This window comes from Platalea leucorodia (assembly GCF_965183815.1).
Source record: "Platalea leucorodia genome assembly, chromosome: 31".
In the NCBI taxonomy this organism is placed as follows: Eukaryota; Metazoa; Chordata; class Aves; order Pelecaniformes; family Threskiornithidae; genus Platalea; species Platalea leucorodia.
In genome coordinates, this window is record NC_138853.1 from 192975 (window position 1) to 213150 (window position 20176).

At 51.6% G+C, this 20176-nt stretch overlaps 1 protein-coding gene and 1 pseudogene across 2 annotated transcripts; one reads left to right on the forward strand and one right to left on the reverse strand.

Annotated features, from left to right (window-relative positions):
* Positions 1–1572: 1572 nt before the first annotated feature.
* On the reverse strand, positions 1573–2520 carry LOC309601324 (olfactory receptor 6T1-like; annotated as a pseudogene). Its single transcript has one exon. The product of its transcript is annotated as an olfactory receptor 6T1-like (transcript).
* Positions 2521–17801: 15281 nt separating this feature from the next.
* LOC309601298 (olfactory receptor 14C36-like) lies at positions 17802–18698 on the forward strand (the record flags this gene model as incomplete). Its single annotated transcript, XM_082334250.1, has 1 exon — positions 17802–18698. One exon carries the CDS (start codon positions 17802–17804, stop codon positions 18696–18698), a length of 897 nt encoding a protein of 298 aa, XP_082190376.1.
* Positions 18699–20176: the final 1478 nt, after the last annotated feature.

A 20176-nucleotide genomic window follows, 5' to 3' on the forward strand; every position in this document is an offset into this window, starting at 1 on the left:
TCAGCATCCTCTCACCGCAGACTGCCTTTCAGCTCTCTCTGCCTCGCTCCTCTCCCCTCAGTGCCTGCAGGCAGTGCCCTCAGCCCTGCTGCGCTTTGCAGAGGAGCTGCTCCTGGGCAGAGCTGTCTCTCTGCAGCGCTGCCCACTTGACACGAGCTCCCTCCATCCCAGGAGCCCAGCCCAGCTCAGCAGCAGAGGCCCAGCCCAAGGCACCACTTTCTCTGCCCCTCTGGGCTCCCTCCAGGTGTCCCTGGGGCTGCAGGGGAACCTGCTGTGAAACAGGCTGAAGGCATCACTGATGTTCCCTCTCTCAGCTGGGAAGAGGCACTTACTTCCCGCAGTGTCATTTCTCTTTTCAGGAAAGGACTTGGGCATGAGAATCCCCTTTTTTTTGTCCCATCATTAGGCAGGACAGCCAGTAAGGTGAAAGGGAAAGATCTAATTTCTTCAAGCTGGGGACTTATCCTCAGTTCAATGAAAGAGGCATTTCATGGCGGGTCTTTAGACCTGAGGCTAGAAAGACATGCAGCTCTCTTTTCTCCATGCTATCCCTCTGCTCTGAGGAAAAGCCTTTCAACACACAGGGTCTTGGACACTTGGTACCAGGATTCCTTATGGCAAGTCTGAGCTTGCCTGATTGCAGAGATGCAGTGCTTCAGCCCAAATGTGCATCAGGTATTGACCTGCCGAGCCTGTGCTAAGTACAGTTCCCCTGAAGTGTTATAGACCACTACAGGAGGAGATGACACCATCTTCTGTACTGCTCCTTCCTGCCTGCTGTCAAAGGAGACCAGGCAATGAACTCATCTTTTTAGACATTGCAGTCATAAAACTCAATGTTGGAATAAGTTAATTCCCCTGAATTTGCTAGATCAGCTGAAGTATTGGCTCTGAGAGCATTGCGTCAAGGACAGGACATTTACTTCGGCAGACCTGATCTGGAGACAGCTGCCTTGTTACTCAAAACTACATTTCTGACCAATATTCCAGATTTTGTACCAAAGTAGAAGAGAGGTAATTTGAGGCTGTTAAACTGGACTTTATCTTAGGTATGTTTTTGTTCTAACAAGAGGTTAATGGAGATGTAAGTGCCACTTGGTAGAGAAATAAAGCTATTATTGTTCTTTTGATTGTGTTCCACCTATTTTCTGTCATTTCCTAAAGGCTAAGAGGTTCAACAAAGATCTGCCACCAAAATAATCAGGAAACCAGATTTAGAAGCAAGGAGAAGTTGCATCAGAACTGGCGGAGGATGAAGCTTGTTGAGAATTGGGCGTGCCATGGAGGCATGAAGCCCTCTGCTTGTTGCTTTCTGTCTCGGTTTCCACACGTAGAAAATGCCATTGCGGTATTCACCAGGGTTTGTAAAGTGCTTGTAGGTCATTTGAAAGGCATTGCTAGGTAAGGTCTTCTTAGGATGATCTATTGCAGGAGAGCACCTGGTGTGATATTCATTTCAGGAATCTTTACACTGCTAAGAAAGAAAGGTCTCATTCCTGCAAATATGTCATCATCAAGTGTTTGCCCTCCCCACCCCTCTCCCCTTCCAAAATCCACTTACAAAAACTCTTCTCAGGTGGAAAAGTGTTGCCTGAAGATGATCACCTTTCTCTTCAAGCCTGCCTTGAGAGCATCTTTCATCATCTGGTTCCTCAGGCTGAAAAGAAAGGGACTCATCAAAGGAGTTACCACTGCACTGAGAAGGGCCACTGCCTTGTTGTAGGATATGTGGTGACTTGAAGGCTGGACATACATGAATATGCAGCTGCCATAGCCCAAGATGACAAAGGTGAAGTGAGAGGAGCATGTAGAGAATGCCTTGTGCCGTGAGGAAGCTGAGGGCAACCTCAGTATGTTGTTAATGATGTAAAGGTAGGACACTGCTGTCATGCCCAAGTAGCCAAGTAGGATGATGGATGAGGCCATGAAGGTGATCAGCTCAACAATCTGTGTTTGTGCCCAGGACAACTTGATCAAAAGCACGCCGTCGCAGAAGAAGTGGTCAATACGATTGGCATTGCAGAAGGGCATCCTGGCAACCAGGACAGTGGAGACAATGGTGGCCAGGAAGCCTGCAGCCCACGAGCCCAAGAGTAGCTGAAGGCAAAGCTGACCGGTCATGTGCATGGGGTACTGCAGAGGGTGGCATATGGGCACATAACGGTCTTAGGACATGAGAGCCAGAAGGACAAACTCGATGTAGCCCAGAAGGGAGTAGAAGTAGCCCTGAGTTAAGCAGCCTGGGAAGGAAATGGCTTTGCTGCCCATCAGCAAGTTTCCTATGGCTTTGGGTACGATGGATGTAGCGATGAAGATGTCCAAGCAGGAGAGGTTACAGAGGAAAAAGTACATGGGCCTGCAGAGGTCTCTTCCAGGCAGAACGAGGGCAATGATGAGCAAGTTTCCCACTAAGATCACCAGGTACGAAGCCAGGAGAGGGATTGCCATTAGGCGCTGCTGATGGTGGCGGGAGGGGAAGCCCAAGAGAAGGAACTCTGTGACAGTCGTGTGGTTCACCATTTCTGCATCGGAGCTGCAGTGAGCAAGGGCAGATGGTCAGAGGAGGAAACAATGCTTGAGGAGGTTACAAGGAGATGAGACAGAGCGAAAGAATGTAGAAGGACGAGAAAAGGCGTTCACGGAGATGTTCACGCAAAGGCTGGAAGGAAAACAGAAGAGAGGAGCGAAGAATCAACCTAGAGCAAGAAGGCACCATTTTATGCACTAGGAGCAAACTTAGTATGGGGGTTAGAGAAGGAATCCACCATAAACACGATGCAAGTTATTGTATTTGAGCTCTTTACCCAACAGTCCCTTTACAGGCAGTGGGGAAAAAACAGATGTTTCTCAACCGTTTTTATTCTAATCTATTTAAAGGTGTCTTTTAGGATGAGCTACAATGCATTCTAGTGCAAGATAAAACAGCTCAGCCAAGTGCCTTTAACCTTTTGGTTAGGACAGAAGCAGAGAGAAGGCGGCATGAAGATGGTGAGAAATGATGGGGCGTGTGGGAAGTAAAGGTAAGAAGGCGAGTGAGAGAAGAGGAGAGTTTTATTCCCTGGGAAAGGTTTGGTTTTCAGGGAAAACCAGAGCCAAAGAGGGAGAAGACAAACATCCCATGTTTAAAACTATTCCATTTTCAGGACTGTCCTTCCATCCACGCTTGACCTTTGTCAGGTAGAACAGAAAGCTTTATAAACAGATACCTCCTCAGTCACTGACAACTTTCTTGCTGAAGAACAGTTTTGATAAACCTTTCTGGCTGTCGGAGGGAAAAAGAAAAGAAGATTTGAAAAGCAGCAGAGAAGAGGGGAATAAACAAAGGAAAAAGATAAGAGCATAACAAGATTGAAAAAGATGGGGGGGAGGGAGGCGGAGAAGGGAAATTCATTCAGTTGGGGGATAAAAATTACCTTGTAGAGCAAACAAATAAAGAAACTAAATAAACTAATGAGAGACTGAGCCTTCTCTCTCCTGTGGTGTTTGGGGCTTTGTTTCTTTTTCTGTTTTTCTTTTCTTTCCTGTGGAATGAAGCCTGGTTTGGTAAGGAGTTCATCCTTACCAAGTCAAGAATTTATTTTCTGAGGGCTTGGAAAGTTCGAATTCCTGATGCAGCGCTTCTTTCCAAACAGCCTTCCCCTATGCGGGCCATCTCCTTCCTGTCCTGCTCTTTTTGCTCACAAGACCTACACAAGCCTGAAAACCTTAGACCCATCGGGCTCTGTGCGGCTCAGCTGAGATGGGCCAACAAGCCCACATCAAAGGAAGGGGTAGAGATCCTGACACAGGTCTCGCTTCCCGAGAAATATCACAGGGAAAGGAGGAATGTCAAAGGAGGGTAGCAGGTAAGAAGGCAGGCAGGCCAGGAATTAAAAAACAGCCAAATCAATGAAAATTGAGTTGAAATGTGATAAACCACTGACATGAATCTATGATGTACTGGGAGCATTAGCCGGGGGAAAGAGAAGCCCAGCAGACTTTGCGTGAAGCATCGTCTCCTTTCCTCCTACAACCCCTAAAGAACAGTCTGTCAGGGCTCCTTTCAAGGCTCTTGTAAAGCCTTTGTGGGTCAGCTGGGAATGCCATTTGTGCTGAGGCACTTCCTCCAGACTGAAGGAGTCTCCGATTTTTCTCCCCCTTTTGTGGAGAACATTTCTAAGGCCTTCGGTACGTTCCCTGAGGAGTCATGGCCTTGGGTGCTAAAGGGTTCCTCAGCAGAGCAGCTCTGAGAGGGTGAGGGGAGATTAATGACAATGATAGCTGGCAGCATGGTGACCTAACCCCTGCAGAAGTCGAGATCCATTCTGTGAAGTATTCTCCGAGGGAGAGGCAGAAAATCTTAAAAGGTGCTGTCAAGAGATGTAAACCGTGAAAGCAGCTTCTGTGGAGTGACTTCCATGCTACCTGCCTTGTCTTTACAATGTTGGACACCTCAATGATAGGTGGTTTTTAGTGTCAGAGTAATCTCCTTAGTTTTCCTGGGGTTTGCCAATGAAGTTCAGGACACAGTTCAACTTATTGCAGAAATGGATTTCTAAAGGTAGAGGAGAGGAGTCGATTCCTCTTCTGCACTTGCAAGGGGAGCCCTGACTGACCAATTGACACCTGGCCTCTTCATTGCAGACCTCTGGGAGATTTGCAGAGATCATTCATTGCTGTCTAAGGGCCACCTGACTGTCTCCTTCCAGTCCAGAAGGAAGCCGACGTCCTGAGGGTTTGGTGCTAAAACTGGCAACACTGTGAAGGCCTCTCTGCCCATCGTAGTGCATCTGAAATAGGACAAGGTATCTCTCTTTGGGTGGAATTGTTCCCCTAAAGCTGAGAGAGAGGAATCTCATTCTTCAAGGCTTTGGGAGTCTCCTCCTTGATGACATGGAAGAAGACTTTCCTTCTCCCTGAGTACAGATAGCCTCTTAGTCCCCCTTTCTCCACAGGGCTCATGAAAATAGGACCTCCTTTGCACTCCGTGTAGGCAGGCCAGCCCCATCCTCTCGCACTGTCTGGCAGAGCACAAGCCTCTGCCCATGGATTTCTTCCTGATCTCCCGACTTCACAGTGGACTGGATGAGCCTGCACTTGTCTAAGCTGGGCCCCAGATCACTTCTCCTTTCAACCCATTTCTTCATTTCCCAGTGCAGGCAGGAGGTGTAGAGCAGGGGCTGATAGAACCCACTGCTCCCTCCGTTTCATATACAGTTTATGTTGCTGTAGGCATGATAGTCAAGAGAAGGTTTAAAGGGAAATTGGAAGGAGGCCATTGCAGTGGCTCTGCAGATCGGTAGAAGAGATGTTTCCCAAATTATCAGAGAATCATAGAATCGCTGAAGCTGGAAAAGACCCTTTAGATCATTGAGTCCAACCTTTAACCTAGCACTGCCAAGTCCACCACTAAACCATGTCCCTAAGCACCACGTCTACCTGTCTTTTAAGTACCTCCAGGGATGGGGACTCAACCACTTCCCTGGGCAGCCTGTTCCAGTGCATGACTACCCTTTCAGAGAAGTAATTTTTCCTTTGCTCCAATCTAAACCTCCCCTGGTGAACCTTGAGGCCTTTTCCTCTTGTCCTATTGCTTGTTACTTGGGAGAAGAGACTGACACCCACCTGGCTACAACCTCCTTCCAGGTAGCTGTAGAGCGCGAGAAGGTCTCCCCTCAGCCTCCTTTTCTCCAGGCTAAAAAACCCCAGTTCCCTCAGCCGTAAGACCTGTTCTCTAGACCCTTCACCAGCCTTGTTGCCCTACTCTGGACATGCCCCAGCACCTCAATGTCTTGCTCGTTGTGAGGGGCCCAAAACTGAACACAGTATTTGAGGTGCAGACTCACCAGCGCCAAGTACAGGGGGATGAGCACTTCCCTAGTCCTGCTGGCCACATTATTCCTGATACAAGCCAGGATGCTATCGGCCTTTTTGGCCACCTGAGCACTCGGCCGGCTCACATTCAGCTGGCTGTCAACCAACACCCCCAGGTCCTTTTCCTCTGGGCAACTCTCCAGCCACTCCTCCCAAAGCCTGTAGCGTTGCATGGGGTTGTTGTGACCTAAGTGCAGGACCAGGCACTGAGCCTTTTGAATCTCATACAGCTGGCCTCAGCCCATCGATCCAGTCTGTCCAGGTCCCTCTGTAGGGCCTTCCTACCCTCCAGCAGATCAACACTCCCACCCAACTTGGTGTTGCCTGCCAACCTTCTGAGGGTGCACTCGATCCCCTCATCTAGATTGTTGATAAAGGTATTAAACAGAACTGGTCCCAATACTGAGCCCTGGGGAACACCACTTGTAATCAGCCACAGACTGCATTGAACTCCATTCACCACCACTCTTTGGGTCCAGCTATCCACCCAGTTTTTTACCCAGCAGAGAGTAAGCATGTCCAAGCCGTGAGCAGACAGTTTCTCCAGAAGAATGCTGTGGGAAACAGAGTCAAATGGTGTCAAACACGCAGTTGTGCTGGAGAGCCCTGGCATCTCGCATAGCACTACAGGCCTCTATTTGGTCGCTGAGTAGCTGCCCTGAATGAGGTTAGGCAATGTAAGGATGTCCATGAGACTTCTGCCATTACAGTCAATGGTGATCTAGTATATGCAGCTGATGGAGAAGATGGCTGATGGCTGTGGCAATGGCTACATCTGCCCCCCTGACTACCTCAAGAGGCTGCCCTGAACATAAGGAGTAGGGAAAAGTTCAGATGTTCTAAACATGGGCATCTGCTGTTGGCCAAAGGAAGTCCCCTCTAAGCTCAAAGATGATGCCTCCAGATACTGCCCTCTCTATGAGCTGCTGCATTACAGCTTGCAGTTACCTGCACATATCTTGGACCACCTCTGACACTTCAGATGTCACCAGGTGTTTGAGTCTGAACAGCTCACTCCTTGCCTCCATCCCCAGCAATTACCACGGGAGCTGAGACAAGAAGCTCCCAGGCACCAGGTTGCTATTTTGTGTCCAACTGAATGGAGGCAAGAGGAATCCCATCTCCTGTGGGTTTGTGGCAGCCGTAGGTGAGAGCTGAGTGCCCTTCCAGCCCCAGGACTACAAACAAAGGATGAGAAGCCTCAACTGACTCAGCTGAATCCCTTCCCTCAGCAGGGGTAAAGGAGATGTGTCACTGTCCAGGTTTTCTGTCCCATTACCAGAAGTAAGGAAAGGTGATTCTCATGCCCAATTCTCTCTCTGATAGGAGAAATGACTCTGTTGGAGAGTTACTTCTTTATCTCTCCAGAGGTGAGAGAGGGACCACAAGTTATTACTTCAGTCTCTTTCACAGCAGGTTTCCCTGGAGCCCCAGGGACACCTGGAGGGAGCCCAGAGGGGCAGAGAAAGTGCTGCCTTGAGCTGGGCCTCTGCCGCTGCGCTGGGCTGGGCTCCTGGGATGGAGGCAGCTCATGGCAAGTGGGTAGCATTGCAGAGACAGCTCTGCCCAGGAGCAGAGCTCCTTTGCAAAGCGCAGCAGGGCTGAGGGCACTGCCTGCAGGCACCGAGGGGTGAGGAGATAAGTAGCAGAGATGTTAAAGGCAGTCTGGCATGGGAGGACAGGTGAGAGCTCACTGTGGAAGAGATCCTCACAGACCTTGACGCGGTAAGTCTCTGGCTGCAGGGCAATGCATATGGGTTCCTGGAAGTGTCTCCGAGACCTGGCACATGCCACAGTGGATAGGACCTGTCAGGACGGCTCTCCTGGTTTTTCTGGTGTGAAGGAGGAGGACATGCTCTGGAGCAGGGCTTTCCTGCTGCACCATCAGAGGGACAGGACATCACAACTCTCCTGGAGATGGCTGCAGGGGTGTGAAGCCAGGCCTGCAGGCAGGGGTGTCCAGGGCTGTTCTTCTGAGCAGTGTCCCTTGTGCCCCAGGTGACTGTGTGCCGGGGCAGGGACACTGCTGCCTGCCAGGGTCAGCGCCCAGCCTGCCTGGGGTGCTCCCCCTGGGACTGTGGGAAGCTGTGGGTGGAAGGAGCAAGTCCCAGCAGGGCAGGGCAGGGTGCTGCATGGGTCAGGGTCGCTCACAGCTCCAGATCATGCCAGGACATTTCCGAGGGGACTTCTCAAGAGGAAGGTCAAGGTGTGGCTACATGAAAGGGAACGAGTTTGTGCTTTGAGTTTTCTCCTCCTGTTTGGCTGGGTGGGCATTAGGAGATGGGAATTTTTTTCTCCACTCTGGAGAAGGCACTGAGACCCCAGTTCTCATTACAACTTTTCTCAGCTGCTCCTTACGTTCTGCACACACAGAGCTGTGTCTGTGGAGTGCCCTACTGCCAGGAGGTGCCTGCAGGGCAGAGCTGAGCACACAGTGGGTGGGATGGGCTCTGTGAGCACTGACAGGGAGGAGACATGGGGATGCAGAAACTGCCGCCAGAAGGGACAACTCTAGGCCTCAGAGACATGGGCAGGGAGTGAGAGGGAGCTTCTACCAGAAATGCCATGGGAGGGGGGATTCAGCATCTCCCTGCCATTCCCTGCAGTGCAGACACCTTCCCCAGAGCAATGCCTGGTCTTCTCTCCCACCCAGCAGATACTCCCACCCTTAATGTCACAGGGACTTGATCATGAGCTTCCTTCCCAGCAGCCCAACCACAGAAGAGGAGAAACTCTCAAGTGTCTGACTGTGTCTCCCTGTCCTGACTCCCTTGGCAGTAGTACTTTGGCATTTTCCCCTCTTGTCCCTGCTGCCCTTGTTCTTCCCCTTGCAATCACTGGTGTGGCAGGCAAGGATTAAGGTGCAGCTCAGACAGCAATGCTGCATGTTCTCTCGTGCAGTTGGATCCATGGAGGAAGAGCACCCACGTCACCTCCTAGTATTGGGGCTCTGGGCACTGCAGGGTATGGGGCTCAGAGGGAGCTTACCCTTCCTTCAGGACACCCCATCTTTATGACATTCAGCTGCTTCCTTGGGAGGGTGGGGGTGGGTCCTGCTCAGCTGCAGGCTGCCCTCCAGAAGGGCACATCTCTCTGATGGCCTCTCTGAGTTATCTAGCAGCCCTGTGGAGAAGACACCTCGATGCTAAGGGTATGGAAATGCTGCTGAACCGTGTATGCAGGCAGCTGTAACGAGCCCCCTGTGTCCCTGGCTGGGAGGGGAGCGCTGGGATCCTCCTCATGTGCAATGAAACAGGATGAAGGGTCTGGAGATCTGCACTTGGAAAGGAGATTCCTCAGCTCTCTGCAGTGTCTCGTTTCTTCTCAGGGAATATGTGAGTGTGATCATCCTCCAGTTGAAAGAGGTGCCAGCACAGGGCAGCTGAGACCAGGACTTATGGACAGACTGGTTCTCCTCATCCTGCACTAAGGGACAGTCCCTTTTGCCACTCTGGACCCACAAGGTTTCGCTTGGATTGCTGCAGAAAGTCCAAGGATTTCTGCCTTGAAAAGACTCCTCGGGTGTGGTGAGGGAACGATAACAAAATGAACAAAATAAAATCCCCACACTGGTGCTCTGCAGTTGGGTTAATTGGACATGACAATGCTGGAAAGCTTTCTTATATCACAAATGGCTTCAATCTGAGATCACCCTGTGTTCCTATTTACCTTTTTCTATATGGCAGGACTGACTCCTGCAGAGCCTGCTGCTCCCAGTGGCACCCTGAGCCAGCACCAGGCCAAGATCTTGAAAGGGACCTGCTCAAGGTCTTCCTGAACGGGAGAGGGAGGTGGGGGTGTGGGGGGGAAGTGTTTCTATGAAAGTGAATTCGTTGTTCTCAGAAAAGTCTACTGTAACTTGTCACTGCCTTTTCCTCCTTGGCCAGGTCCCCATGTCCAGAGGCAGCAGATGTCCAACAACAGCTCCATCACCCACTTCCTCCTCCTGGCATTCACAGACACACGGGAGCTGCAGCTCTTGCACTTCTGGCTCTTCCTGGGCATCTACCTGGCTGCCCTCCTGGGCAACAGCCTCATCATCACTGCCGTCACCTGTGACCACTGCCTCCACACTCCCATGTGCTTCTTCCTCCTCAACCTCTCTGTTCTTGATCTGGGCTGCATCTACACCACTTTACCCAAAGCCATGGCCAATTCCCTCTGGGACACCAGGGCCATCTCCTGCACCGGACGTGCTGCACAGGTCTTTTTCCTTCTCTTCTTGATGGTAGGGGAGTATTTTATTCTCACCATCATGGCCTATGACCACTACGTTGCCATCTGCAAACCCCTGCACTATGGGACCCTCCTGGGCAGCAGAGCTTGTGTCCACATGGCAGCAGCTGCCTGGGGCAGTGGGTTCCTCTATGCTGTGCTGCACACAGCCAATACATTTTCACTACACCTCTGCCATGGCAATGCTGTGGACCAGTTCTTCTGTGAACCTCCGCAGATCCTCAAACTTTCTTGCTCCGATGCCTACCTCAGGGAAGTTGGGCTTGTCATATTTAGCACCTTCTTCATTTTTGCTTGTTTAGTTTTCATTGTGCAGTCCTATGTGCAGATCTTCAGGGCTGTGCTGAGGATCCCCTCTGAGCAGGGACGCCACAAAGCCTTTTCCACGTGCCTCCCTCACCTGGCCGTGGTTTCCCTGTTAGTCAGCACTGTCATGCTTGCCTACCTGAAGCCCTCCTCCATCTCCTCCCCATCCCTGGAGCGGGTGGTGGCAGTGCTGTACTCAGTGGTGCCTCCAGCAGTGAACCCCCTCATCTACAGCATGAGGAACACAGACATCAAAGAGGCCCTGTGGAAATTGTTTGAACACGGACTACTGCAGCATCAGTAAGGTGTCCATCATCCTCAGGAAAAGCTCGCATGCTCTTTTGATCATATATTTCTTGTTTTTCTCTTTGCTTATTTTACATCACATATTACTTCCACTGAAATAATACTATTATTACCCCCCTGCCAGTGTTTTCTGACGCAAAACAACCTCACATAGATGTGGAGCCAGGGTCCCTGTCTAGGGAAACACAATAAAGAATCCAGCAGAAAATTCTTTGACTCTGCTCCCATCTTGGACATCTCCTCTGGAGCTGGGGGTGCAGCCCCAGCATACAGGAGGGGTCAAGGAGCCATGGGCCCAGCTGCCACATGGAGGAGCAGGCACTCGTGGACCTCAGGGATGCCCCTCGCTGCTTCAGTGGGCAGATCCTTTCTGCCACCTTCACGTTGGGGCTGCTGCTTCCCTGGAGCCATGGCTGTGGACAACAGCAGGACCTGGTCTCTTCAGAGCAGCACTGCCAGCTCAGGGGCCTGGGGAGAGCACGGGGTGGGAACGAAGACAAGTTGGCCAGGGGAAAGGGATGTCCAGGGAAAAGAGCAAGGGAGCATTTCTGTGCCTGCAGGGAGGAATCCATGAGAAAGAGAAACCTCCTTCTGCAGGCATCCACTTGGGGCACGCTGCTCTGTGCCTTGACCAGGACTCTTGTGCTGGCCTGGGGAGGGGGACTGACAATGATGGGGCATGGTCAGTCTGTGGCATCTCCTGGACCAGAGACCATGCTTCCTGCAGTTTCCTTAACCTCCATTTCCTCATGCCATGGTGAGCCTCCAGCCCTGGGGCTGATGAGGAGGCTGACCCTTCTCTGCTCCTTTCAGAGGGGCTGGGGCTGTGGGCTGCGGCGGGCACTGCCGTGGGGCCAGCCCAGGCTGGGCTGCTCTGTGGGGCTGGGCTGGGCTGGGGAGAGGGCAGGGGAGATGGGAAGAGCCAAGAAAGGTCTGGTCTGGTCTGGCAAGTGCCCAGGAGAGGACACCACCAATGGTAGCTGAGCTGTGTGACCAGTTCGTGGAGAACTGTCTCCCATGGGAGGGACCCCCACGCTGGAGCAGGGCAAGAGTGTGAGGAGTCCTCCCCCTGAGGAGGAAGGAGCAGCAGAGACAACGTGTGATGAACTGACCACAACCCCCATTCCCCGTCCCCCTGCACCGCTCGCAGGGGAGGAGGTAGAGAAAATCAGGAGGCAAACTGAGCCCAGGAAGGGGTGGGGAGGGAAAGCATTTCAAGAGTGTTCTTACGTCTCATTATCTTACTCTGACTTTTGATTGGCAATAAATGAAATTAATTTCCTCGAGTTGAGTCTGTTTTGCCCACGAGCCTTTTGTTATATTTTTCTCCCTGTGTCCAGCTGAGGAGGGGGAGTGATAGAGCGGCTTGGTGGGCACCTGGCATCCAACCAGCGTCAACCCACCACAGCAGTAGAACATTTCCTTCCCTTTAAATTGTTTCCTTAATTTCTTCGTGGCTTCATTTTATTTTTTGACATTTTCTGAATTGTTCTGTCGTAATCAGGCCTATAACATTAAAACCAGTATGTTTGTGTCTCACATGGAGTTCAGTGCCCTAAAACACTCCCTGCCCAGGACTGGCCTTGCCACTGCTCGCCCTTTCTAGGCAACAACTCAAAACAATCTTCATTTGCAGAATTTCAGGTATTTTGGCCGAGTTCTAATACTGTTTTCCTCTTTTTATTTTTGTATTTGGGAGGACCACATGAGCACAGTACCTTACTTCCCCTCTGCCAACATATTTATATGCAGCTGTTCATTGAAACACATTTCCTACCAGTGCTCTCAGTGGAGAAATGTTTTTCTGAAAAAACTACTCTATCTATAGTGACCCATCTCTTCTTCAGCCTCTCTGCCCTTTCTCCTTCCTCTACCTACTTTGTCTTTACAGAGAACTCCAGGTGAAGATTGATTGAGTAATTCAATGTGAGAGATATTTCTGGGCATCATCCAGTTCAAAGCTTTTTTCCGAATTCATCACCCTGCTTCACTCTGCACCCCCCGCCTACTCCTGTTCAAGGAGACCTTCCTTCCTGGGGCACTGGGGCACTGGGTTTCTCACTGCTGTGCTGAACATAGCCCATACATTGACAATCCCCCTCTGCCAAGGCAATGCTGTGGACCAGTTCTTCTGTGAAATCCCCCACATCCTCAAGCTCTCCTGCTCACACTCCTACCTCAGGGATTTTGCGATACTTGTGGTTAGTGTCTGTTTAGTGTTGGGATGTTTTGTTTTCATTGTGCAGATCTTCAGGGCCGTGCTGAGGATCCCCTCTGAGCAGGGACGCCACAAAGCCTTTTCCACGTGCCTCCCTCACCTGGCCGTGGTCTCCCTGTTTGTCAGCACTGGCACATTTGCCTCCCTGAACCCCCTTTCCATCTCCTCCCCATCCCTGGATCTGGTGGTGGCAGTTCTGTACTTGGTGGTGCCTCCTGCAATGAACCCCCTCATCTACAGCATGAGGAACCAGGAACTCAAGGAGTCCATTAGGAAAGTGATTTCATGGATGTTTGCAATATGGAAAATGTTTCCATCACTCTCCACAAATGAAATCTAATGTATCCCAATGCAGGCCTGTACTTTGTTTATTGATTTTTCCTTTCTTATTATTAGCAGTGCCTGTTCTGTTATTTATGCTTGTTACATTCCTACATAATCGTTTGTATTCAGCTCACTCTCCTGAGAAACGAACTCATCTCTTTCTATCACTGAAACCTATAAATGTGTCAGAGCCGCCTCTCTCACAGCATCTCTGTAGTAAAATGACATTTCTCCCCGATGCAGTCCCTGAAGATTTGGCTGTTCTTCCAAAGCTGATGTCGACAACAGGCCTGGGAATTTCGCCTCAAAAGGGCCTGAGTTAAAAGCTCACTGTCACCTTGGTAGCTGTTAGAAAACAAGGGTTGGATTTAGGTCACATCCCTTGTTGTCTATTGACAGTGGAGATGGTGAATGGTCATTGAGATACTGTCATACCATGCTGTCCCAATGCGTGACAGGGCAGAGGACATCCTCCAGGAGTGGAATCTGGAGCTGCCTGGAGAGCCCGCGACACGTGCATGGACCACGTGTGCCTGGGGTTGTCATTGACTGGAGTCCCACGAAGTGAGAGATCGCCCGAGGTGGAGTCAACCAGAGGGAAAGCACTAAATCCAGGTATCTGCAAGGAAACACAGATGGACACAGCCAACCCTACACAGACCAACTCCAACAGGCCACAGCACCTTGACAGCCACCACACCACCAGCAGCACTTACAGAACCATGAGCAACACAACCGTCCCCATCCCGTCCCCCCTCTCAGGCTGATCTGGTGTGAAGGTTGCTCGAGTGGTCTGTGCATTCCCAGCAGAACTTACCCGCAGGTTCACGCACCCCCGCAGTCCCTCCAGCGTGGACCTGGGCTTTGGGTCTGCCCAGGCTCACAGATATTACCCACGTGGTAGTTCCAACCCTGGGTCTCTCCAGATCCTGGGGTCCTCCTCCTCCTTGCTAGCCCCACTTGGCCAGCAAAGCATGTACATACATTCACGCCCAAACACACGCACACACACACCAGTGAGCCCAGGAAAGGTAAAAGTGAGACAACTCATGCACTGACAAAAAGATAGTTTAATGGGTAAAGCAAAAGCCACACACGCAAGCAAAGCAAAATGAGGAATTCACTCACTGCTTCCCACCAGCAGGCAGATATTTAGCCATTTAAAGGAAAGCAGGGCTTCATCACTCCTAGCAGTTACTTGGGAAGACAAATGCCATCACTGCAAACATCCCCACTTCCTCCTTCTTCCCACAGCTTTTATTGCTCAGCTTGATGTCCTATGGTATGGGATATCCCTTTGGTTAGTTGGGGTCAGCTGTCCCAGCTGTGTCCCTCCAAATGTCTTGTGCACCCCCAGCCTACTCGCTGGCAGGGCAACATGAGAAGCAGAAAAGGCCTTGGTGCTGTGCAAGGACTGCTCAGCAATGACTAAAACACTGGTGTGTTATTAACACTCTCTTCATCACAAATCTAAACCGCAGCACCATACAAACTACTATCAAGATAACTCTACCCCAACGGAAACCAATATAATAAGCAGGACAGACCACGGTGATCAGGCACAGCGTTTGGCCAGACCACCACTGACCAGCCACCTCCCCATGGGCACTTGGCCCTGACAATCCTCCTCCTCCCTACTCTTCCACAGGCTGCTTCTTCCATGATCCGTCTGTATCCCTTCCTCTCTCTGCCCAAGTCTCCTCTCCAATTCATAACCCTCAGCAATTTCTTTTTCCCCAATGGTCTCAGGTTTTCTCCATTTGTACCCAAATTTGATAGTTTGGATACCATTGCCTAGGTCCTCTGGGACTTCAATGGCGGCACTGATGGCTTCCCCAGCCACTGATGGCCTTGCAAGACTTGACTGCCCAGCAGGTCCCCAGTGCTCCCCTCTGTGCAGTTTGGCCACTTCTCCCATCTGCAGCCACCTGCGAGACCCAGCCGGGACACACAGTGCTGCCCATACTTCTGGTCCCTTCTCACGCTGTTCTCTGTCACATCCCGCAATTTCTCATGCCGCATCCCATAGGTTCCCTTGTCATGTACAGGTGCCCTCACCCCAGCGGGCTGTGCACCAGGGCAGGGACTCTGCCGTCTGACCGGGTCAGCACTCAGCCTGCCCAGGGAGCGCCCTTCAAAGCTGCGGGGAGAACCTGTGGGTGGTAGCAGGGCAGGATCCCTCTGCTGTCCAGAGGGTGCAGCGTGGGTCAGGGCTGCTCAGACTTCTACATCACCTGGAGGACATTTGCAGAGGGTCATTCTAAAGAAGGATGTCAAGGTAGGGGATTGCCTGAAAGGGAAGAAATCTGTGCTTTGAGTTTTTCCACTCTTGGTTGGCTGGGTGGGCAGTGGGAGAAGGGCATTTATTTCTCTGCTCTGGAGTAGGCAATGAGACCCCAGTTCTCGCTAGGACTTGTCTGAGCTGCTCCTTAGCCCCTGCACACACAGAGATGCCCCTGGGCAGTGCCCTGCTGCCAGGAGGTGCCTGCAGGGCAGAGCTGAGCACACAGTAGGTGGGATGGGCTCTGTGAGCATGGAAAGGGAGGAGACGTGGGGACAGAGAGAGAGGTTGTGGCCCAGAAGAGCTCCAGGCAGCAGAGACATGGGCAGGAAGGAAGAGAGAACTGCTCCCGGCAATGCTGTGGGAGGAGGGATTCAGGCATCTCCCTGCCATCCCCTGCAGTGCAGGTGCTTTCCCTGGAGTAACCCCCTGGTCTCCTCACTCACACAGCAGAGCCTCTGCCCTTAATGGCATGGAGACATGCTCATGTCTCACCTTCCCAAGCACCCTGACCACCAAAGAGAGTTAAAACTCAAGGTGCTCTCTCTCTGTCTCCCTCTCCTGCCTCCCTTGGAAGGGCTCCTTTGGCATGTTCTCCTCTTCTCCCTAACGCCCTTCTTCTCACTGTTACACTTACTGGTGTTGGGAGGGTGAGGATTCAAGTGCAGCTCAGACACCAATGCTGCGTGTGCTGTCATGCACATATGGCCAGCTCACACCCTGTTCACCTGTGGGGCTCTGGGTACTGCAGTGTGTGTGGCTGGCAGGGATCTCACCCTCCCTTAAGAACATAACAAATTCAGGACAGTTGACTCACCTTGGGAGGTTCTGCTGGGCTGCAGGCTGCCCTCCTGTACGGCACAGCTCTCCCAGGGCATCTCTGTGTTATGCAGGAGCCCCATGGAGAAGACACCTTGGTGCTAAGGCCATTGAGATGCTGCTGGGCGACTGCATGTGGGCAGCTGTAATGAGCCCTCTGTGTCCCTGGTTGGGAGGGCAGAGCTGAGATCCTCCTCAGGTGCGATGAGATGGGGTGAGGGGTTTGGAGATCTGCACTTGGAAACTGGATTCCTCTGCTCCCAGCACTGGCCTCTTTCTTTTGGGGGGAACACCTGAGTGCGATAGTCCTCCAGCTGGAAGAGCTGTCAGCACAGGGCAGCTGAGAGCAGGGCTGATGGACAGAGCGGCTGTCCTCACTCTGCACTTGGGTCTTGCACTTGGGTCACAACAACCCCATGCAACGCTAAAGGCTTGGGGAGGAGTGGCTGGAGAGCTGCCTGGCGGAAAAGGACCTGGGGGAGTTGGTCAACAGCTGCCTGAACATGAGCCAGCAGTGTGCTCACATGGCCAAGAGGGCCAATGGCATCCTGGCTTGTTTCAGGAATAGTGTGGCCAGCAGGACCAGGGAGATGGTAGTGCCCCTGTACTCGGCACTGGTGAGGCTGCACCTCAAATCCTGTGTGCAGTGTTGGGCCCCTCACTACAAGAAGGACATCGAGGTGCTGGAGCGTGTCCAAAGAAGGGCAATGAAGTTGGTGAAGCGTCTGGAGCACAAGTGTTATGAGGAGCGGCTGAGGGAGCTGGGGGTGCTCAGCCTGGAGAAGAGGAGGCTGAGGGCAGACCTTATTTCTTATTATTAAGTGATAGCATGATAGAAAACATCCACAAGCTGTGCTACAGCAGATTTAGGTTGGTTATTAAGAAAAACTACTTCACTGAAAGGGTAGTCAGGCATTGTAACAGGCTGCCCAGGGAAGTGGTTTAGTCCCCATCCCTGGAGGTATTTAAAAGGTGGGTAGGTGTCGTGCTTGAGGATATGGTTTAGTGGTGGACTTGACAGTGCTAGGTTAACGGTTGGACTCAATGATCTAAAGGGTCTTTTCCAACCTTAACGATTCTATGATTCTATGAAAACAAATTTCCCATTTTTTTTGCTCTGCAATAGAGTGATTTTGAAGTGACAATGCTGAAAACGTCTGTGATATCATGAGTGGATTTAATGTGCAGTCACTCTGCGTTCCTATTTACCCACTGCTGTAGGGCAGGACTGACCCCTGCAGAGCCCCCAGCAGAGCCTCCTGCTCCCTGGGGCACCCTCAGCCAGCACCAACCAGAGCTTATGAAAGGGACCTGCCAAAGACCTTCCTGAATGGAGAGAGAGACATTTTGGGAGGAGGGGTTCTATGAGAAATGTCTTTTATTTTGCTCAGAGAAATCTCTCCTAACTTTTCGCTGTCTTTTTCCTCTAGTACAGTCCTCCATGCCCAGAGGCAGCAGATGTCCAACAGCAGCTCCATCACCCAGTTCCTCCTCCTGGCATTTGCAGACAAGCGGGAGCTGCAGCTCTTGCACTTCTGGCTCTTCCTGGGCATCTACCTGGCTGCCCTCCTGGGCAACGGCCTCATCATCACTGCCGTAACCTGCGACCACCGCCTCCACACTCCCATGTACTTCTTCCTCCTCAACCTCTCTGTTCTTGACTTAGGCTCCATCTCCACTCTCCCCAAATCCATGGCCAATTCCCTCTGGGACACCAGGGACATCTCCTACGCAGGATGTACTTTCCAAATCTTTCTGTTTATCTTTTTCATTTCAGCAGAGTATTTTCTTCTCACCATCATGGCCTATGACCGCTACGTTGCCATCTGCACACCCCTGCGCTACGGGACCCTCCTGGGCAGCAGAGCTTGTGTCCACATGGCAGCAGCTGCCTGGGGAAGTGGGTTCCTCTATGCTGTGCTGCACACTGCCAATACATTTTCACTCCCCCTCTGCCAAGGCAATGCTGTGGACCAGTTCTTCTGTGAAATCCCCCACATCCTCAAGCTCTCCTGCTCACACTCCTACCTCAGGGAGGCTGGGCTTCTTGCGGTTAGTGACTTTGTGGACTTTGGACGTTTTGTGTTCATTGTGCTATCCTATGTGCAGATCTTCAAGGCTGTACTGAGGTTTCCCTCTGAGCAGAAAAGGCACAAAGCCTTTTCCACGTGCCTCCCTCACTTGGCTGTGGTCTCTCTGTATGTCACTTCTGGCATGTTTGCCTTCCTGAAGCCCCACTCCATCTCCTCCCCATCCCTGGATCTGGTGGTGGCAGTGCTATACTCGGTGGTGCCTCCAGCAGTGAACCCCCTCATCTACAGCATGAGGAACCAGGAGCTCAAGGGTGCCTTATAGAAACTGATCCAATGGGTTCTGTTTCACTGACAATAACCTTCCTCTGCTCCTCTACATGTTTCCCAAACCAAGAGTCTGTTTTTTTCACTCATGATAATTCTACAGAGAGATAATTTTCTGGGTTTATCCTCTTTCCCTGGAGGTTGCTTCATGTCTGACAGGACTGGTGGCATGTACCAGACTCTCTGGAAATGATTTTGGAGGGGTCAGGAGACGATGGGGATTCATCACATAACTCAGGTGGGGTTGGAATGAATGCAGACTCAGAAGGTGAAACGTCATCAAGGGTAAAAAGTCCTCCAAAAGTAAAGCTCTAAATTGATGTATCCATGAAGAAGGACTCTGCAGTGCCATGGGAGTCAGTGGGGATTCAGCAGGCACAGGGAAGGGAGAGTGAAGGAGCTGCCTGAGGACCCCCAGGGCCAGGACTCTGGTAAATTGTCGCAGACCAGTCCCACAGAATGGCCATTTCCATCTCTGGCCATACACCACAGCCCGCAGGAGGGACCTTTGCTGCATCGTCACCCCCATCCTCCTCTGGGGCTCAGTCATACCCAACTCCACTCCCATTATATATCAAAAGGGAACTATTTTCCTACTGACAGCCATTACACACAAAATCCCACAGCTCTTGCCACAGTTGGTCTCTCTGCCAAGCCTCTTCTCAGACAGCTCCAGCCAGATTAGGTGCTCATGGCCTTGTCATGACAAATATTGAAAATTTCCATTGAGTGAGATCCCAAGTCAGAGGATTGGTTTACATTCTGTTTACAGCCCAAAGCACCCTGTGGTATGCAGATATCTCATTGCCTTATCTCTGGCCAGAAACTTCCTCATTTCAACAATTTACTATTGCCTATTATTCTCCTGCCAAGCAATTACAAGCTCCTTACAAGAACGGTTACACCTTCCTGAAAACCTCCCCATGGGGACTGACAGGTCACGATGAGGTTCCCAAGGCCTTCCCTTCTGCACATTGAACAAGGCCCTTTCCTCCACTTTCTCCTCCCATGCAAGTGCTCCAGCCCCTGAGCAGCTCGATGACTTTCCCTTCAACTCGCTGCCAGTTACCAACACCTCCCTTGCTGTGCTGGTGATCTCTGGCCAAGAGCCCAGCAGCCCCACAGGCGCTCCCTCCCTCCTCCCCTTCCCCAGTGGGGGCCCAAAAATGGACACCGTTGCGTGCAGGTGGTCTAAGGAGCGATGAGCAGGGGGAGACAGTCACTGCCCTTGCTCTTTTGGTTAGACTCCAGGACTCTGCTGGCTGCCTTTGCTACCAGGGCGCACTGCTGGGTCATGTTTTGCCTTCTGTCTCCCCCCCCCCACCAGGGCATTTTCTGCAGAGCTGCTCCCCAGCCAGGCAGTCCCCAGCCCCTGCAACTGCAGGCTGTTAGGCTCTCCCAGGCACAGGACCTGGCCTTTGTCCTTCTTCTGTCTCCTGAAGTTCACAACATATTGGGTCCTCCCAATTTTGTGCC